This window comes from Hibiscus syriacus, unplaced genomic scaffold, assembly GCF_006381635.1.
Source record: "Hibiscus syriacus cultivar Baekdansim isolate YM2019G1 unplaced genomic scaffold, ASM638163v2 tig00110987_pilon, whole genome shotgun sequence".
NCBI classification, from domain to species: domain Eukaryota; kingdom Viridiplantae; phylum Streptophyta; class Magnoliopsida; order Malvales; family Malvaceae; genus Hibiscus; species Hibiscus syriacus.
Window position 1 is genome coordinate 2,260,173 of NW_024062941.1, and position 20,790 is coordinate 2,280,962.

Genomic DNA, 20,790 nt, shown 5'->3' on the forward strand with positions numbered 1-20,790 from the left:
TAACAAGTTCATCCCTACAAAATAAAATAAAACAGATCTCACACTAGAATTAATATGTACGAATATAACAATATAATTACATTATTAAATAAAATAAAATAAAACTCAAATTAAAATTAAAATTCGTCTCTAATTAAATCATTTAACAATAACATTTTCAATCATTATGTATATGTACTTCTTAATTTTTTAAAATATTTAATTTTTATTTTTATTTTTTTGTATTTTTATATTTAATTTTTATATTGTAAATTTTAAATATTTTTTTTAAAATCAAATAATTTCTTAAACTTTTTTTAAAAAATCAATATGACAATAGAACTCAATAAAATAGCAAATTTAACCCATCAACCACATCATCAGGCATGCCACTAATCACTGTGGACCGCCACGTCAGCATCATAGACTATCACATCAACATCGTGAAATGCCATGTCAGTACTGTAATAATCAACGATAAAAATCGTTGGTCAAAAGGCCACGTTGAGTTCTTTTTCTAAGAGCTACATTGAGTGAAAAAATAATTCGGATGTCACATCAATTTTTTTCTTTTGAAAATTACAAGTGCCTAGGTATCATTTTGCCTATATTTTTTCTATATTATGGCAAATTACGCGTTTAATACATAAACTATTAGTTTTGGTCCATTGTAGCACCTAAACTTTTAATTTTTTTAAAAAATCATACCTAACGTTTAATTTTTGTTTCATTTTAGTACCCTACCGTTAAAAACTTAACGGACTGGTTTGCCAACCATCGTGCCTACAGTCGCCAACCATCACATCTGTTAACCGATGAAGCCCAAATTTTTCATCCCACACCTTTTCAACCCTTGAACATGATTTTGACCTTCGTTTCAACAGAAAATGCCTTAGTCTCCCCAAATCGATAATGAACTCTTTGACTTCTTCATCTTCCGATCTCAGTCGTCAACCGTACGATGGGTCTAAAACTTGACTATGTTGGTCGGTTCGTTATTCTCTCACGGTTGACCATTCAGATTGGTCGTCCGTCCACCGAAGCTATGCACTATCAACCATTTCGTTAAGTTTTTAACGACAGCGTACTAAAATGAAACAAAAACTAAACGTTAAGTATGGTTTTGAAAAATTTAAAAATTTAAGTATAAATCTAATTAAAACTGATAGTTTATATACTAAATATGTAGTTTACTCTATATATATATATATAAAGAAACCCCTTAAAATTTCTCGACCTACTCTAATTCTCTCTAAACATCTCCGCCGCCAAGCAAGCCTCTCCTCCTTCTTCAGTCCCTCATCCAAGCCCTCTCTTGTTTACCGACCAGGAAATTAAATAAGGTAATGTTTGAACCCAAATCTTAACGTGAAGATTTGTTTTTCATACTTGATTCGCGAGATTTTGAGTTATCTGGGTTCTGTCTCTTTCTGTTTACTTTGTCGATAGAGGAGATTTTGTAAAGCTATTGGTATCGCCTCTATTTTCGGAAGCTCTGTCATTTGCGCCTTCCATTGGCTGCTATTGACGTGAAACTATTTCACCCCTGTATTGAGGTCGGTGCCGTGAAATAGGGACGGCGTAACCCCTTAACTATTGCTTATTAGGTTTAGGTCTAGGGTTTATTATTAACTTTTTTTATTAAACTTGAAAAACTGAAGAATTCAAGGCACGAAAGTGCGATTCCCCCCTTTACTATTGCTAATTAGTCTCTTTATTTAATGATATCTGATATTGCTATTATTATTTTTCGTTTAGGATTATGTTTTTTACGAATTAAATTGAGAACAAGATGAGATTAGAGGATACACCCTAGCTATTGTTGATTATTCTCTTCATTCAATGATTTCTGATGTTGCTGTTGCTATTTTCTGTTCTCTTCATGTAATGACTGCTATTGTTATTTTCTGCTTTGGAAATTGCATCTTTAGTTAATTTGAGAACAAGATGAGATTAGAGAAGTGCTGGTTTTGTTCCTCGACTGTATATCCGGGGCATGGTATTCAATTTGTTCGCAATGATGCCAAGGTAAGAGTTTGTCTCTTTGTTTTACATTCATATTCGAAGTTTATTGCTTTGCCTCTATTTATTTCATATCCATATCGGCTAATAATGCTACACGCGATATGATGCTATGGAATCGGCTTTTATTTAGTTTGTTGACACTGGGGAAGGTTACCTTTCTGTCTTATTCAGTTTTAGTTACACTTGCTGCAGTGTGTGTATGCCTCCAGCCTAACATATGATGTCTGCTACTATATGTATACGATTGTGGAGATATATGCAGTTTTCAGCAAACTTTAGCTTTGTGAATGTTGTGACAGATTAAAGGCAACAACTAAAATAATTTATAGTACTATGTTCCGTACACAAATTCATTCTTTCTGTTTGGACTGCTTTTAGTTTCTGATAGTCCAAACTTTTGCAGGTTTTCCGTTTCTGCAGATCCAAATGCCACAAGAACTTCAAGATGAAAAGGAATCCTCGTAAAGTAAAATGGACCAAGGCCTATAGGCGTTTGCATGGAAAGGACATGACACAGGTGATAGGCCTATGGCATCAAGCCATCAATATCGGTACCTGCTATTGCATTAGTACAATGCTTAGACCAAAACACTGAATGCTGATATCTGTTTCTTTCCTTTTTAACCAGGATTCAACATTTGAGTTTGAGAGGAAACGTAATAGGCCGGAGAGATATGATAGAAACCTTGCAGAGAATACTCTTAAGGCCATCAAAAAGATCGATAAAATCAGATCAGACAGGGCATCTGACCACATCAAAAACAGGTAGGACTGCACTTCTGTTTCCCTTTGAAAGTGTTGTAGCATGCACTTTGCTAAATAACCAATCCATTCTGAATCCTTTTCCAGATTTAAGACGGGCAAAGTCCAAAGGCAGAAAGAAGCAAGGAAGCAATTGGAGCAGTGCATTCACTTGGTCAAAGCTCCACTGGCTCTTGCACAAGACTCATCTCTTCGTCTTCCAAAAATCAAAGTCAATGTGTCCCAAGCACAGACAGAGGAGAATCAGCCCATGGAAGAGTGATTCCCGTTCTATTCTCATCTTGGTATTTATCTGCCATATCAAGAGTCTTGTGCCGTGTCAAATGGCTCAGAATTTTGAATAGCATAGTTAAATGTTATTGTTTTGAATGTTCCTAATTATGGAAAGCTCAGTAAGAACAAATTATTATGTTTGTTTTTCCATTTGAAATGCGGTGTTACCATTCTAGCAAAGTTGTATTGGTTATTTTTGGATATAAGTGGAGAGATGATTTTGTTTTGTAGATGTTGTAATATGTGTCAAGCAAGTTTTTTTTTATTTAATTTTATTAATCTTGAGTTAGTGCAAGGTAGTATCTGTTCAAATAACACTTAACTGTTTGACATTGTACACTCATACTCTTGGCATTCCTGGTGTTCAAATTTGCGCATGTGTTAAGTAATTTAGCATTGGTCTTAATTAATTAATTAATTACATTTAGGGTTACAAATTATGAAATAAATAAAAGCAAGAAAGTAACATTAAAAATAATTAAACTGTCAAAAATAATAATATGATAATAAGAGTTAAAAGTATATGTAAGATTATTTGTAACATGTAGAAAGTTAAATAAATTCAAAATATTTTTCACGTGAAAAAATAATAACTAATATAAGCATATATTTTCTCTTTAAATTGAATTACAATAATTAATTAATAAAAATATATTATAAATCATGACTTGAGAGAAACAAATAGATAATACTCTACATGGAAATACAATAATAATAATAATAATAATAATATGTAACACAAACGTAATTTGAAATATTACAAATTAACTGGTGATGCTAATTTTAAACATTTGTCCATTTATATATTTCCTTGGGCTTTCCACATGCCTTTGAATGAAGTTCCAATTTTATCCAAATTCATTATTGAGTTGGCAATTCATCCATCACTTGAAATGGGGATAATTTTTTTTATTAAATTGGTGAGGTGATTATAAGATAATTTGTTCTAAAAAATTTAAATCATTTGACAATAAACGTTCAAACACCTTTGTAAACACTGGGGCTCAAACCTAGATTCTCTAAGGATAACAACAATTTATCTAATTACTAAAGTAATTTAATTCGTGCGAAAAGGGGACAACCGAATAAAATTATAAAACAAAACCACTTTTTAAGAAAGGGAAAACATACATTTTGATATTTTATTTAAGTTTTTTTTTGGTTTTGCACGAACCAGACGATCTTAGTAATTAAGAGATTTGTTATTATCTCTTGAGGACTCAGGTTCGAGCAACACATATGTTAAGGGTATGAGAGTTCATTGTCAAATGATTGGGAATTTTTGAATATATACTACCTTGTATTCACCTCAGATTGATCAAAATTTTTTTGAGGTCTAATTAAGTTTTTTGGGTTTTATTAGGTACTTTTATTCAAGTACTTAAGACAAATGACTTATTTGAACGAACTTTAACAGTTAAATCGAGTTTGGATAAACTAACTTGAATAAAAAAGACATTCAAATATCTAATTAAACAATTTTTTTTATCAAATTTAACTTTGAAACTAAATCTAAGTAATTAAATGTGTTACCCATTTATCAAATTACTAAATTTCGAACCCTACAGTGAAAGTGAAAATATAAGAAAATAATCTCTGTAAAAATTATACTTTTTAAAATAAACTATATAATATGGTAAGATGTTAGAAGCTTTTTAATAAAAAAAATAATAATTTTCTAAAAGTTTTATATATTTTAATTGCAATATATTTTTAAACAAATTTATTGATTAATTTGATATTTTATTAATTCATAATGTATATTTAATATTAAGTTTTTAATATTTTTTTTATTTTTTATAGGGTAAAGTACACAAATGGTCCCCTGACTATATGATATTGCTTTGTTGAGTTTCTCGACTATTAAAAGTTACAAAATGATTCTCGATTATAGGAAGCTGCTTTATTGAGTCATTTGACTATTAAAAGTTACAAAATGATTACCTGACTATTCATTATGTTTCAAACTAGTCCTTTTCCGTTAAAAAATTAACGATAATTTGAGTTGGATGTTAACTTGCCGACTAAGATATGATAAAATATGTATCATAATCTCAAACGACCATCATATCTCATTCAGGATATTAATGTTCAGTTCAGACGACCGTTAATTTTTTAACAGAAAAAATGAGTTTAAAATGTAGACACTCATTTTCATCCATATTTTTATACATATATATATATATATATATATATTAATATTTATTTTTTAAAAAATATATATATAGTTTAAACATTTTGAAAACTATATAATATATAGTTTTGAAAACATTTATATATTATATAGTTTTTAAAAAACGTTTTGAAATATATGTAATATATAGTTTTAAAGACATTTTTGAAAATATATATTTATATAGTTTTTAAAACGTTTTTGAAAATACGTAAATATAGTTTTTAAAAAAACATTTCGGAAATTTATATATTATATGTTTTTGAAAATATTTATATATATAATATAGTATTATTATTTTTTATTATTTTATTTTATTTCTTATAATTATTATTTATGTTTTTTGCAGGGTTCAAGTCCAAGATTTGCTTTGGGTCCAATACGGTTACAGTTCGGTCCAGAACAGTAAGCCTAATCCAGCCTGTCAGATTTAGGGTTTTGGGAACCCTAAAACAAGAACAACACAGGCGCCGCACGAGGGGGCAACCAAGGGTCAAAGCACGAAACAGTTTCCGACCGACATCCCCGGGACTGAACCATCCCGAGGAACTCGGTCAAGCAACAACCCAGGACGTTCCCGAAGATCTCGGAACAACCCATTCATCTCAGGGCTAGAAACGGCCAGAGCCAAGCTATAAAAAACGATGGCCACAACCGGACGAGGGGAAAAAAACACAAAAGTGAGCCATCGGAGAACACAAGCCAACAACAACAGAACATCACCGAAGCATAAACACAGAGAACCCACAAAGGATTCGAACCATCAACCACCATCACAGTACCAACCACCACAAAAAAACCATCGTTCAACAGAGCAAACAAAAAACAATACCAAAGCCTCATCAACAAAATACACGAGACACCAAAAACCGAGCAAACCAAACCACAATAGCCGAATACCTAACATACACACATAAAAAACAACAAAAACAGTACGCGTCAGGAGCACATCAAGAAAAACGAAAGGTCGCCAGAAAAGGTGAAGGGCCGAAGGTTTGGTCTTAGATCATCGCTTACTGGGGTGTGTTTTGGGGATTTAGAGGTTGGTTTTGGGTTCACGGTGCGGAGGAGAGCATTTTGTGGGGTTTAGATATTTCGGCCACCGCTGACGGTGGCCGGCGCGGTGGCCAGTTTTACACAGGCAAGATCTCAAGAGAGAGGCGAGAGAGAAAGCCTTAGAGAGAGGGGGAGATATCTGAGGAAATGGTGAAGAATGGAGTGAGTAAGAGGTTTTTAACTCATTTATATACGAGGGACCACTCTGCAAATAGAAGATAATTAAATTCCTTCCGAGGTCCCTCAGAGTTTGAATCGCATTTCAATCTGGTCACCAGTTGTAATTTGACCTCAGAATTTTCAATCTAATCAATTTGATCCTGGTTCATATTTTTACATTTTTGTGAATTGGCCCCTCACTTTTGATTTTTATTTTGCAAATCATTTTTTAATGCCGATTTAACCCATTAATTCCCATTCGTTTCAAATTAATCCTCTAAGTTTTATTTTATCATTCTTGTTTTTTCTTTTATGTTTTTTTTAAAAACTTTAACTATTTTTTGATTCCTTTACTATTTCTTTAAATTATCGGTTTTTTATTCTTTTTTTAATTTATTTTTCATTCAATTTTCATTTATCATTTTTTACTTGTTCCGTTTTTATTTTTTCTTATTATTTTTTCTATTATTTTTCTGTTTTTTTGTCTTCATTTTTATTTCTTGTTTATTGTTTGTTATCATCATTTTTTTCCTCTAACATTTTCGATCTCTTTTTCAGTAATAATCTCAATCGATCAAAGGTAAGCAATTCGAACCAGTTATTTAAATTTTAATTTAAGTTTTCAGATTTTGCAATTAAAGATGACCGACGAATTAATTGGTACGAAAGGCGTTCAAGGGTGTTAATCCTTCATTGACCGTAACCGACTCCCGAACTCGACACGTTTCTGGTAAAACGCAGATCAGGTAAGATGGTGTCCGACCCACCTAAATTCGTTTTAAAGTGGTCGGTGGTGACTCTAAAGCATTTAATCCAAGTCGAAGCCCAATTCCGGGGCCCAACCGAAAGACGGTTCCGACAGCTTGGCGACTCGCTGGGGACAGGTAAGTAAGTCAAGCTGAAATTAATTTTCGGTTGTCTTTTTTAGCGAAAGTTATAAATTTAAATTTAAATTTAAATTTATTTATTCGATTCTAATTATTTACCTTTGATTATTTTTTCAAGTAAATAGTTGTACTGACGTTTTTTAATGATTTCAGATTTTTCAAAATTGTCATCTCTAGCTCTATACCCGAGCTCCGAACCTTTTAAGTGGGGGTGAAAGCGATGCCTTCGTGTGAATTTATTCACCGTATGGGCCTAGCAAGTAACCTTCGAGATTCATATACCTTATGCCTTCGTGTGAATTTATTCTCCGTATAGGCATAAGGGAATGTTTCCTCTCGAGTTTAACTTAGTCCACATAAGATTGTAATAGGCTTAGGACTAAGGGTTTGGCAAGCCCATGGGATCACCGGCAAGGAGAAATCGAGTACCTTTTTTTTAGAACCTAAACCGGGAGAGTACATGGAATTAGAGCCCACCCCAAAACCTCATTCCAAACCCTAGGCTATTTTGTTTCCAGCTTTATTTTCTGTTCAAAGCATGGGAACTAGACAAATATGCGTTAGGATTTGTTTAAATTAGCATACGAGATAGAAATCATGTCCGAGTAGGAATATTAAGCATGTTCGGGTAGATATCATGTGGGGTAGAACTTTTATTTTTCATGATTATTTTTGACTATTTTTACCTCACTAACTCTTTTTTTTCTCTTTCATTTTATTTTCATCACTTGCATCATTTAAAAGAGGTGTTGATCTACCAAAAACGTATTTGCTAAACATGAATAATCTGTATTAATGGACAAAGGGGTTGTAATACAAGAGATGAAAATGCAGAGGACAATCTACAAGGAGACTATGTGTCACGTTTAATCCAGAAGACGTGGTGCCTGCAATTGAAGAGTATATCACTATACTGCATTATAAAGGACTCAATGAACCGGGTCTACATCAGGCAGAATGAAAGTCTATCTTTGAAGAACTGACTGGCAGAAGTTGCAGGGGCAAGATGAAGACCACTGATCTTAGAGTCACTTCAAATACAAAATGGCAAAACGATAACTGAAATTGAGACCATTGCTGACGAATTCAAGAAATAGACAAATGGACTTCACATAGTTCCTATAATTAAGGGCTCCAATAACGTATTTCGTTGGGAACAGGCACAACAAAAGATAAATGCCGGAGAGAAGCCAGAGCGGTTCGACAGGTTATTCAACCGGTGACGGATGAAGGCGAAAGACTAGTCAACATGTCAGAAGCTGTCAGAATATTTTTGTCTCTTAAAATATAAAACACTTTTGTCCCCAATAAGGGTTATTCAGAATAACAGGCACATTTTTTGGATCAATGCCTCAGACATTTCATGCATCATGCATCATGCATTTTGCATTTTGTTATTTTCTTTGCATTCACATTAACTAACATATACATGTCTCATCAAAAGGAACACATACTGGATACACCACCTCAAGCATTGGACACACCCCATCTGCATAACACCCGCCTGAAAAAGAAGAAGATGAAAGCAAGAATGGAGAAAATCGAGGAGAACATGGCAAAATTGCAGAAAGAACTTGAAGACAAGATAAACCATAATAGTCTGAGTACTCTGAATGCAATCATGAAAAACCAAGAGTCCTTGGTTGATCAAATCGTTGCCAAGTTAGTTGGCCTACAACAGACCAGTGCGTCTGGGGCAGGTTCACTGGAAGGGGTAACTATACAACCTACCCCGCAAGTGGTTATCTCACCTGAAATCTTACCAGAACTTCGAGGGGACTCATCTGCTGCAAAAGCGAAGCCCTCGTCCTCTGTATTTAACCCTAAGAACAATCCGGGTTATTACCATGTACTGGATTTGGACGAAGATGAAAAAGCGAAGAAGATGGAGGAAAAAGTCAAGTAGTTGGAGGAGTAAATGAAGTTAGTTAAAGGAGACCATGACTACCATGAAATCGATGCCGCGGAACTCAGTCTAGTCCCGGACTTGGTTCATCCTCCGAAATTTAAGTCTCCAGAATTCGAGAAGTTTGACGAGAATAGTTGTCCATTCGCTCACATCACCATGTTTTGCCGAAAGATGACAGGATATGGAGGAAATGACCAACTCTGATCCACTGCTTCCAGGAGAGTCTGTCGGGCTCAGCCATTCGGTGGTACAACCAGTTAAGTCGATCAAATATCAAGACCTGAAGGACCTGGCCAAGTCATTTCTGGAACAATATAAGCATATCAATGACATAAGGCCAGATCGAGTTGTGCTACAAAGCATGGAAAAGAAGCATAACGAGAGTTTCAGGCAAAACACAAAAATGAGGGATTTGGCTGTGCAAGTTCATCCACCGTTGGATGAAAAGGAAACCCGAAACCTCTTGTACAACCCGAAGGCTCCATACTTCGGGCACCTAGTTGCGATCACATCAGGAAGCTTTTCAGACTTGGTTATGGCCGTAAAATGATCGAGTCGGCCATAAAGAAAGAAAAATTAAGGATGTGGAGGCCAATAGGAAACCTCCTATACGAGAGCAGGATGGAGAGATTAACAACATCCACCATGCTAAAGGTATTACAATCTCCAAACCGAAATCAACTGCAGATGTACCGTCAGGTACTTCTAAACAAGATTCCAGAGAACCCAGGAAGGAAGGAAACATTTGACCCTATTCCGATGACATACAAAGAACTCTACCAACAACTTCTTGACACCCACGTAGGTCACCATACCCGGTGGAACCCTTGAAGCCCCCATACCCCAAGTGGTATATGAGAATGCGCATTGTGAATATCACGGCGGAGTCCTAGGGCACACAGTTGAGAACTGTTATGCATTCAAAAGAGTCGTACAGAAGATGCGTAACCAGAACTGATCGACTTCAACAACTTGGGGGTATCCATGAGGAAGATCATTTCATCATTTGAGGCATTCTGTTTGAACTTGTTTTTTTTCCACTTTTCCAAGTTTTTGTAAGAACATTTGAATAAATTTATGTTACTTTAATGATGACGAGCAATGAATCACATTTGCAAACTTACAATTCTTTGAATACTATTTGAATTAAGAAACCTGTGAATGGTTCAAAGTTACGGGTATTTGACAAAGTAACATGATTTAAAACAAGGACCTTGACCTTACCCAGAATATACCCTCAAACACCGTACCCTGCTCTTACAATTAACCAATATAACCTTTTTCTTTCATAAGGTACGGACAACATGGGCATCCTTTTGTATATGAGATTACTATACTTTTTATTTAAGACGTTCAGTGATGATAACGATCTTCACAGATGGAATAATTGAGTAGGTGAATCTAGTTTAGGTCAGTTGCTTGGAAATTGAACTCTAAAGATGAGATTCCTTGACTTTAAAAAACCTAGACTATAACAGGTTCTTCTTGACAAACTTAAGAAATTAAATTCGTAAAGCTGAGCTATTCCACTAAGGCAATTGGTTATAGAGGAAACTTGAAAGCCCTGCCTTATGAATAGATTACGATCAAACCATGACATTGCTCGGACACTTGGCAATTCGGTTTGCTCTGCTTTTGTCAGGCCGAAGACTTTGTGATGAGATAACCCTTCAGTTAAACCTGATTATAATGTTAAGTTTTCCCTCTAAAGCAATTGGTTAAATGCCCTGGCTTTATGGATTCAGCTAGCCAGATAACGGCAAATTAAATCAAATTTATCTAAGAAAGAAATTTCGGTAATATGGACTAAGGGAGTTAAGGAACACCTGTTATAGTCAAATACACACGAGCACTCAAGAATTTCATTCTTAGACCGATATTTTTTTATCACTGCCTTTGTTAGAGAGCCTACAAAGCTTGAACAAATGAAAGATTTCAGAGGACCGAAATAGAAAGTCTAGTAATTGATCAGGCTAGTTGCGTCATTTTGTCCGCACCCAATTAAAATGCCAAACAAAAAAAAACACGTTGCAATAACAAAAAACTAACCTTTTTATGGCTGAAACCTTAGGTCAACCTAAAGCCAACTCATCCATTTGAACATTTGTCAAAGAGCTGTAAATCTGAAAGCATTAAAAGAGCTCTTAATTCATTTGATGTTCTTTAACTCATGTTTACAATTTGATTCAACTGCGAACAATATTTTACATCATTTTTATCATTTCCCTCCTAAAACAAGAAGAATGAGAAAAACATTTTCAAACAGAACAGTCTCAGATATGAAGGGTCTGTAAAGCCCAAGCTTGAAAAAGATGGGGCACGATCGATTTCATGGACCAGATTGGCAGACAAAACACGGGACTCCAGTCCAAGAGATAAAACATAATTCATTCATGTTGCATGCATCTTAGACATACCTAGGTGCATCACATTTATCATTTTAGCATACAAGATTTTTGCAGCTTTATGAGTCAAGTTTCGACTTCAGGATGAATGATACTCGATCCGCAAGCGCTTTTAAAGAATGATGGTGGTTGTTAACTCAACAGTGAGAAGATACACCTCAGCCGACTAGACATATCTACAGATATCAAGTAATTTCAGATAGGCTCGAGAACCAATTAAACAAATCCAGTTCAGCTCAACTCACAATGAACAACATATTTCCAGTTAATGTCTTCAAGTCAGATTCAATTCCACAATGGAAGATATCTGGTTTCAGAAGTTATCAGTGGACTTTCTTGTAAAAGGGAGTCATTCAAATCATCTCACTTGGTTCAGACCCGCTCAGAGGAACCACCTGAAGAACTATGACCGACTTAGACCTGTGAAGGGAAGCCTTTTTTTTAAAAACAACATTTGCAGCATAACTTAAATCGAGAAGGGTTATCTGCCAACCAAAGACCTTCGAGTTCGACTACGCTCAGCTCCAAGGCATATCATTTGCAGCACAACTTAAGTCTAGAAGGGTTGTCTGCCAACAAAAGACCTTTGAGTTCGACTATGCTCAGCTCAACGGTACATCATTTGCAGCATAGCTTAAGTAGAGAAGGGCTATCTGCCAAAGACCCCCGAGTTCGATTACACTCAGCTTCGAGGGCATATCATTTACAACATAACTCAAGGCTAGAAGGGTTATCTGTCACCAAAGACCTTTGAGTTCGACTACGCTCAGCTCAACGCACATCATTTGCAGTATAACTTAAGTCGAGAAGGGCTATCTGCCAACCAAAGACCTTCGAGTTCGACTACACTCAGCTCTAAGGCATATCATTTGCAGCATAACTTAACTCGAGAAGGGTTATCTGCTAACCAAAGACCTTCGAGTTTGACTACGCTCAGCTCCAAGGCACATCACCTGCAGCATAGCTTAAGTCGAGAAGAGCTATCTGCCAACCGAGGACCTTTGAGTTCGATTACACTCAGCTCAAAGGCAAATCAAGTTCACAGCATAGCTCAAGGCAAGAAGGGCTATCTGTCAATAAATTTCGAGCTCGATTCCATTCAGCTCGATGACACATCAATCACGCTATTGTCCGACTGCAATCAAGGTTTTCAAGTCGAGAAGAAGACCTGGATTAACCATGCCATGGTGACAAAAAACCACTTTCCGGCAGCATAGCTTAAGTCGAGAAAAGCTATTGTCAACGAAGACTTTTTGAGTTCGGTTTCATAAGCTCAAGGGCTGTCAACCAAACAGTGGAATTAAAGAATTACTTTCCAGTCGAATTTTTTAACCAAGGTATTTAAACCGAGGAGAAGACCGAGGTTGACTACAATTGGGCAACAAGAAGCCGCACCCCGATTCAAATTTTGAACTACGGTTTCAATTCCATATCATTTCAAGATGGACTCGACTTCGCGACGGAGGAGCCATCCGCAACCCAATTCGACTGGGAGTTATTCTTCAACTCCACCAACGAAAAGTTGTGCCCTTTTTATCTTTGTCTATTTTTCGTTCCATGAAAAAGGACAAAGAGGGGTAGCTGTAGACACTCATTTTCATCCATATTTTTATACACACACACACACACACACATATATATATATATTAATAGTTTGCAAACAGTTTTTTTAAAAAAACACATATATAATATATAGTTTTTAAAAAACATTTTGAAAACTTATATAATATATAGTTTTGAAAACATTTATATATTATATAGTTTTTAAAAAACGTTTTGAAAATATATATAATATATAGTTTTTAAAGACATTTTTGAAAATATATATATTATATAGTTTTTAAAACGTTTTTGAAAATACGTATAATAAATAGTTTTTTAAAAAAACATTTCAGAAATTTATATATTATATGATTTTGAAAACATTTATATATATAATATAGTATTATTATTTATTATTTTATTTTATTTCTTATAATTATTATTTATGTTTTTTGCAAGGTCCAAGTCCAAGATTTGCTTTGGGTCCAATACGGTCACAGTTCGGTCCAGAACAGTAGGCCTGATCCAGCCCGTCAGATTTAGGGTATTGGGAACTCTAAAATAAAAACAACACATGCGCCACACGAGGGGGCAACCAAGGGTCAAAGCACGAAACAGTTTCCGACCGACATCCCCGGACTGAACCATCCCGGGGAACTCGGTCAAGCAACAACCCACGACGTTCCGAAGATCTCGGAAACCCATTCATCTCGGGGCTAGAAACGGCTAGAGCCAAGCTATAAAAAAAGATGGCCACAACCGGACGAGGGGAAAAAAACACAAAAGTGAACCATCGGAGAACACAAGCCAACAACAACAGAACATCACCGAAGCATAAACATATAGAACCCACAAAGGATTCGAACCATCAACCACCATCACAGTACCAACCACCACAAAAAACCATCGTTCAACAGAGCAAACAAAAAACAGTACCAAAGCCTCATCAACAAAATACATGAGACACCAAAAATCGAGCAAACCAAACCACAATAGCCGAATACCTAACATACACACAAAAACAACAAAAACAATACGCGTTAGGAGCACATCAAGAAAAACGAAGGTCGCCAAAAAGGTGAAGGGCTGAAGGTTTGGTCTTAGATCTTCGCTTACTGGGGTGTGTTTTGGGGATTTAGAGGTTGGTTTTGGGTTCACGGCGCGGAGGAGAGCATTTTGTGGGGTTTAGATATTTCGCCACCGCGACGGTGGCCGGTGCGGTGGTCGGCTGGGTGGCCGTTTTACACAGGCGAGATCTCAAGAGAGGCGAGAGAGAAAGCCTTAGAGAGAGGGGAGATATCTGAGGAAATGGTGAAGAATGGAGTGAGTAAGGGGGTTTTAACTCATTTATATGAGGGACCACTCTAAATAGAAGATAATTAAATTCCTTCTGAGGTCCCTCAGAGTTTGAATCGCATTTCAATCTGGTCACCAGTTGTAATTTGACCTCAGAATTTTCAATCTAATCAATTTGATCATGGTTCATATTTTTACATTTTTGTGAATTGGCCCCTCACTTTTGATTTTTATTTTGTAGATCATTTTTTAATGTCGATTTAACCCATTAATTCCCATTCGTTTCAAATTAATCCTCTAAGTTTTATTTTATCATTCTTGTTTTTCTTTTATGTTTTTTTAAAACTTTAACTATTTTTTTATTCCTTTACTATTTCTTTAAATTATCTTTTTTTATTCTTTTTTTAATTTATTTTTTATTCAATTTTATTTATCATTTTTTACTTGTTCCATTTTTATTTATTTTTTTAAACTTATTTTTATTTAATTTCTCATTATTTTTTGTTTTTTTGTCTTCATTTTTGATTTCTTGTTTATTTGTTGTTATCATCATTTTTTCCTCTAACATTTTCGATCTCTTTTTCAGTAATAATCTCAATGATTAAAGGTAAGAATTCGAACCGGGTATTTAAATTTTAATTTAAGTTTTCAGTTTTCGCAATTAAAGATGACCGACGAATTAATTGGTACCGAAAGGGCGGTTCAAGGGTGCTAATCCTTCCTTACCGTAACCGACTCCCGAACTCGACACGTTCTAGTAAAACGCAGATCAGGTAAGATGGTGTCCGACCCACCTAAATTCATTTTAAAGTGGTCGGTGGCGACTCTAAAGCATTTAATCCAAGTCGAAGCCCAATTTGGGACCCAACCGAAAGACGGTTCCGACATAAAACATATAAATAGTCGGGCGACATGTAACTTTTAATAATAAATAACTCAATAAAATAGTATCTGTAGTTAAGGACCATCTGTATACTTACCCTTTTTTAAATCAAAGGGTTCAGTAAAATTGATTATTATACAAAAAGATCTTAAAAAATATGAGCATTCACGAAGGGTATATCTATCGGTATTTAAAGTAATAATTGTTAGTGCCTACAACAGATTAGGTATATATATGAATAATAATTAATTAATACATCTTTTAATTTGCTGTATGTTATGATAAATATTGGTAATGAATTATAGAAACCTAGGAAGTTTAATAACTAATAATTATTAATTAGGCAACAAATTCTATAAATTGTTCAAATTAATTAATCATTAATATGTTATCATATTCTAGACCTAAAAATGGAAAGAAATCTTATAATACACATGAATATTAATTACTCATATATGGCTAGTGAAATAGAGTATTAGGAAACTTAATAATTCTTTTAGCAATTTAAATAAAAAATTATTTTCCAATAAAAATATAAATAACTATTTTTCTTATTAAGTTAATGTGATTACAGAGTAGTATCTGTTCTAAGTACTCTAAACCATTTAACATGAACACTTAATTACTCTTGCAATTGTTGGTGCTTGAACTGTGACCTCTAAGATTAACAACTTTAACCATTAAAGTAAAACTATTTTATACGTGGGTGGTGGAATTCTTTTCATAGGAAATTTTAATCTATGACCAGATGTTATTAGTTCTTTTTATCTTCATCTGTTGTACAATACGAAAATAATTTTGTTCGAATTTAAGTTTAAACTTGGTTCAATACCTTGGAAGAAAGTTACGCCACTTCCTCTGATCACTTGTTAGTGTTCTTAATTATTCATTTAAATAACACTTTTAGTCTTAAAAATATATAGATACTTATTAATGTTCGAATCTATAGAACACAAACACGTAATATAGAAATGTAGTTAAATGTTAGTCATAATTGTAACATGATGTTATGAACTTTTGTAGTACTCGATCGAATATATTATAATGTTAGAATCTATAAGAATGTTCAAACATATTATATATATATATATATATATATATTACAAAAGAGTAACCTTTTGTATTTGAGAAAAACAAGTAACATCTTAATTGATTATTAATCATTAACGTTGTAATTTAAAATAAATCTTGGTCTTCATTAACTTTTATCTATTTTAAGTTTTCTTCTCACTTACTACCAAATCAATGACAGTAAATTACATGAATGAAAGAAAAGCGAAAAATGGTAACCAAATTTTGTTTTTACCTATATATAGACCACCACCCATCATTGCTCATTTCATTTTCTCAGAATCGTTCTTGGTTAATTTTCTCGAGAAAAAAAATGGATGCTTTTAGGTATGGAAACATGCATGTTGACAACGAAGACCTTATTGCTTGTCGAGTTTGTGATTGTGTTTTCACGAGCCGAAAAGCTCTATTGGATCACATCGAACTTCATCTTTTTCTCGACGAATCGCGGACAAAACGGCAGCTTTTTCTTAGCCACTTGTCGTTGAACCGTCATCCACCGGCTGCACTGCCAACCCGACAGCAGCGGATCGGTTGTGTTCCCTCTACAGTGCCGCCAGGGGAAAGAAATATAAACCCTTGTTCCATTGGAGCCAATGTTCGCAACTTAGACCGGCAGTCGCCTGTTAGACCATTGCATGTGTCCTTCCAATCGACGGGTAACAACAAGTTGATTCCGACGCCGCCAATAGAAGTAAATCTAAACCCTTTTTCCATTGGAGCCAATGCTCACAACTTAGACCGTCAGTTGACTGCCGGATCGTGGTCTGTCTCGTTCTGGTCGACGGGGATTAGGAACGACTCGATTCCGTCACCGCCAAGGCTAGTCCTTGCGACATCCACGACAGTGCAACAGTCTCGCAACGAGCCCTTTACCAGGCCTTTTCTGCATCAGTTGGAAGCAAGAGTACTAAGTGATGGAAGGGAGTCGATCATAGAGAGGCAAATAGATGGTACATCAGAGGTTGAAGAAGAGTTGGATGTTACATTGAAGCTTTGAAGGGATCTCTTTCTTTTATGTTTAGACAATGATATTTGTTTCTTTTGAATGTGTTTGTGTGTGTGTTTAGGCTTTATTTTCTTTATATTCTTCATGTTTAGACCATGATTTCTGGACTTTTTTATTGTTTGAGTTTACTTCTATTATATTTAAATAAACAAATATTTTTTACGATCTCGGTAATAAAAATTATTATTATTTCTTGAGGTCTCGATTTTGAACATCAAGAATGTCAAAGGTACAAGTATTTTATGCTAAATGGTTAAGATCTATTTTTGAACAAATACAAATCTGAAAGATTTGTCCTGATCAAATTTATTAATAGGCGACTATATTTATACCCCTTGTCGACCTATACATAACAATCATAATCCACATTTCATGATCAATATATAAACTCCGTCCATCTTGTTTCCATCGACAACTGATGCAGTGAATGTGAAACACACCTCAAAACTCGAAGAGCTAACCATAACAAATCCTTAAGAGCCATCCTAGGCTAACCAGTCTGGAATAAGCTTTATATCAGATACTGGACTATATCACAAGCAGCCACTGAATCACACATCTCTTTTATTTGAGATATATAGTTAATAATTTCTAAATTGTTTAGAATTTGTATAATCTGGAATGATTATAATATAATATTGTTCATAAAATTTTTAACTTATTAATAACGATGCACATATACACCTTACAGATGCAACTGATCGAATTCAAATCTATTTTGACTATTAACTAAGGGTACTCAATGAATTCAAAATCCATTTTCCCTTTGAAACTATTTGTTGGTTATCGACCGCATTTTTAATTCTAAATCAGTATTAAGTGATTTACATCTCTCCATACAAGTGTTGAGCAATTTCCGTAAAAATTTTGAACTAAAACCATGCCTATCCATACAAAAAAAAGCAAGTCTACACAAGTTTCTTCTTATAAGAATCGATAAAATTCTTCATCACAACCTTTTAATTTATTAAAGTTCAGATTAAAAGAGCTCAAAAACAAGCTTCTATTAATGGGGACCTTGCTGCTAAACAAGATAAAGAAACAAGCTTCTTGTTTCCTTCAAGAAAAATACAGAAACGCAAGAATTGCCTTCACCGATGTTACTGCTGCAGAATTGTAAGTCTTATATATGTATGGGGATGGATCGAGAGGGTGTTGGAGTGCGATCGCATCTAAAATTTCAAATTCTCACATTGTTTAGGTATTCTTTTGTATTCAATATCGATTATTTAATTTCGCACCCCTTAAATTTCTAATATAATTTCCTAAGTTCGCACTTCTAACATAAACCACCACGCATCTGTCCCTGTATATGTGTTTTTTCTTCTTCTGATCATTAATCTAGTGAAAAATAAATAAAATGGCTGTCGATTTTGTGAACATTGGTAATGAAGATTGACTGAAGATGCAACAAACGATGATCCATGGGGACCAGATGCTAGAACAATGACAAAGATATCAGAGGCATCATTTAACATGAATGATTATTGGAGGATTGTTCATATCATGCACAAAAGGTGATGAATCCAAAAACTTTTTGTTTACGGTAAATTACGTATTTAGTACATAAACTATCAGTTTTGATTCGTTTTAATACCTAAACTTTTAAATTTTTTCAAAACATACATAACGCTTAGTTTTTGTTTCATTTTAATACATTCCTATTAAAAACTTAACGACACTGCTTTTATGGGTGAATTACATCATTCAACTATCTTTTCACTCATATTTTGGTACTAAAGTTTAAAAAATTTCAATTTAACTACTCAACTTTCAAATTACTCCTATTTTAGTCGCTCTAATTTATTTTATTAATGATTTTTGTAACATGACATTTTTTATTATTTTATTAATATAATTAAAAATAAAAAATAAATTTGAAAGTTAGAAAGATTAAATTAGGAGTAATTTGAAAGTTAAGTAATTAAATTAAAGAATTTAAACTTTAGTGACCAAAATAGGAGCAAAAAGATAGTTGAGTGATGAATGATGCAGTTTACCCATAAAAAAGGTGCCACGTGCAAATCAACCGTTAAGTTTTTAAAGGTGAGGTACTAAAACAAAACAAAAACTAAACGTTAGGTATGATTTTAAAAAAATCAAAAGGTTAGGTACAAAAATAGATCACAACTAATAGTTTAAGTACTAAGCACATAATTTACCCTTTTGTTTATTGGACAATGTAATTGACATGATAAATGATATGGTATAGGTTGGGTCGCATTGGAGACAATCTTACAAAACATTGATACTCCTTAAATTCTTACTGACTCATGGCCCTACAACTTTTGTTGATGAATTCATATGTGATTATGAGGTTATTGAAGAGCTTCCAACATTTTCACATGTTGATGACAATGGGTTCGTAATCCTTGTTTCTTTGCTTTAATTTAGAAGGAAAACTACGTATTTAGTCACCCTAATGTAATTTATTGATAGCTAATATATTAAAAACTCAAAGTTATTTTGATATTTTTATTAGCATTTGGTTAGTCTAGTGAAATTGGACACTAAATTCCTTAAACAACGTCAGAGATTCAAATTCTTATTGTGAATGGAATAAATTAAGTTGAGAAGATAATCCTCATAATGGATATATATAATATCTGATTCGAATTAATTGATCAATAGATTAACCAAAATAATATATTGATTCTTATGAAGATTATAGTTCAAGTTTTCTTAGATATAATTATATTTGATTTATGAATTTGAGGAGATTATGAATAATTTATATATTTATTAAAAATCATAAACTTGTATATTTATTTAAGATTTAATTGCATTACATGTCCTTAAAGTATGATCTTTATTTTAAAATGATCCCTAAACTTTTAAATATTTCAATTTCATCCCTAAACTATGACTTCCATTCTAAATTAGTCCTCATACTTTTGTACATTTCAATTTCATCCTCAAAATAGTACATTCATTCTAAATTGGTCCCCAAACTTTTTGAACATTCCAATTTTATCCCAAACTATACGTATGTACTAATCACGTCCCTTGTTAGTAAAATCATAAGACCAAGTTATATTATTCAACGTTTGAAAAAACAAAATTTAGGTTAAACTATGGTTGAAATTAATTACATATTTGGATGAATTTGGAGTTGAAATTGGAAAATTCAAAAGTTTGGGAACCAATTTAGAAAGAGGGTCATAGTTTAGGGATGGAATTATAATGTTCAAAAGTTTTAGGACTAATTTAGAATGAAAGTCATAGTTTGGGTATGAAATCAATTACATATTTGCCTCGTTTAATGCGCATATTATTGTTTCATTGTTAGGGTGGATTGGGGTCTAAACATGCAGAAAAGATCAGATAAAGTCGTGGAACTTCTACAAGGAGGCGAAACATT

At 33.9% G+C, this 20,790-nt stretch overlaps 1 protein-coding gene and 1 long non-coding RNA gene across 2 annotated transcripts; one reads left to right on the plus strand and one right to left on the minus strand.

Moving 5' to 3' along the window:
* The first annotated feature begins 1,203 nt into the window (after window positions 1-1,203).
* Window positions 1,204-3,192, plus strand: LOC120148826 (probable ribosome biogenesis protein RLP24). The gene is made up of 5 exons (XM_039161832.1): window positions 1,204-1,322; window positions 1,911-2,007; window positions 2,408-2,521; window positions 2,633-2,769; window positions 2,854-3,192. The coding sequence occupies exons 2-5, from the start codon at window positions 1,927-1,929 to the stop codon at window positions 3,026-3,028; spliced, it is 507 nt and encodes a 168-aa protein (XP_039017763.1). The 5' UTR covers window positions 1,204-1,322; window positions 1,911-1,926; the 3' UTR covers window positions 3,029-3,192.
* On the minus strand, window positions 3,137-19,620 carry LOC120148828. The gene is made up of 3 exons (XR_005518405.1): window positions 19,609-19,620; window positions 11,269-11,272; window positions 3,137-3,211 (listed from the first exon to the last, which is right to left on the minus strand). It is a non-coding gene; the product is annotated as an uncharacterized LOC120148828 (long non-coding RNA).
* Window positions 19,621-20,790: the final 1,170 nt, after the last annotated feature.

Excerpts from the sequence above, each read along its gene's own strand:
- LOC120148826 (XM_039161832.1), top strand. The coding sequence starts at position 1,927 with ATGAGATTAGAGAAGTGCTGGTTTTGTTCCTCGACTGTATATCCGGGG. Across the intron at positions 2,008-2,407 it reads TTGTTCGCAATGATGCCAAG|GTTTTCCGTTTCTGCAGATC; the intron begins GTAAGAGTTTGT and ends AAACTTTTGCAG. Across the intron at positions 2,522-2,632 it reads ATGGAAAGGACATGACACAG|GATTCAACATTTGAGTTTGA; the intron begins GTGATAGGCCTA and ends CTTTTTAACCAG.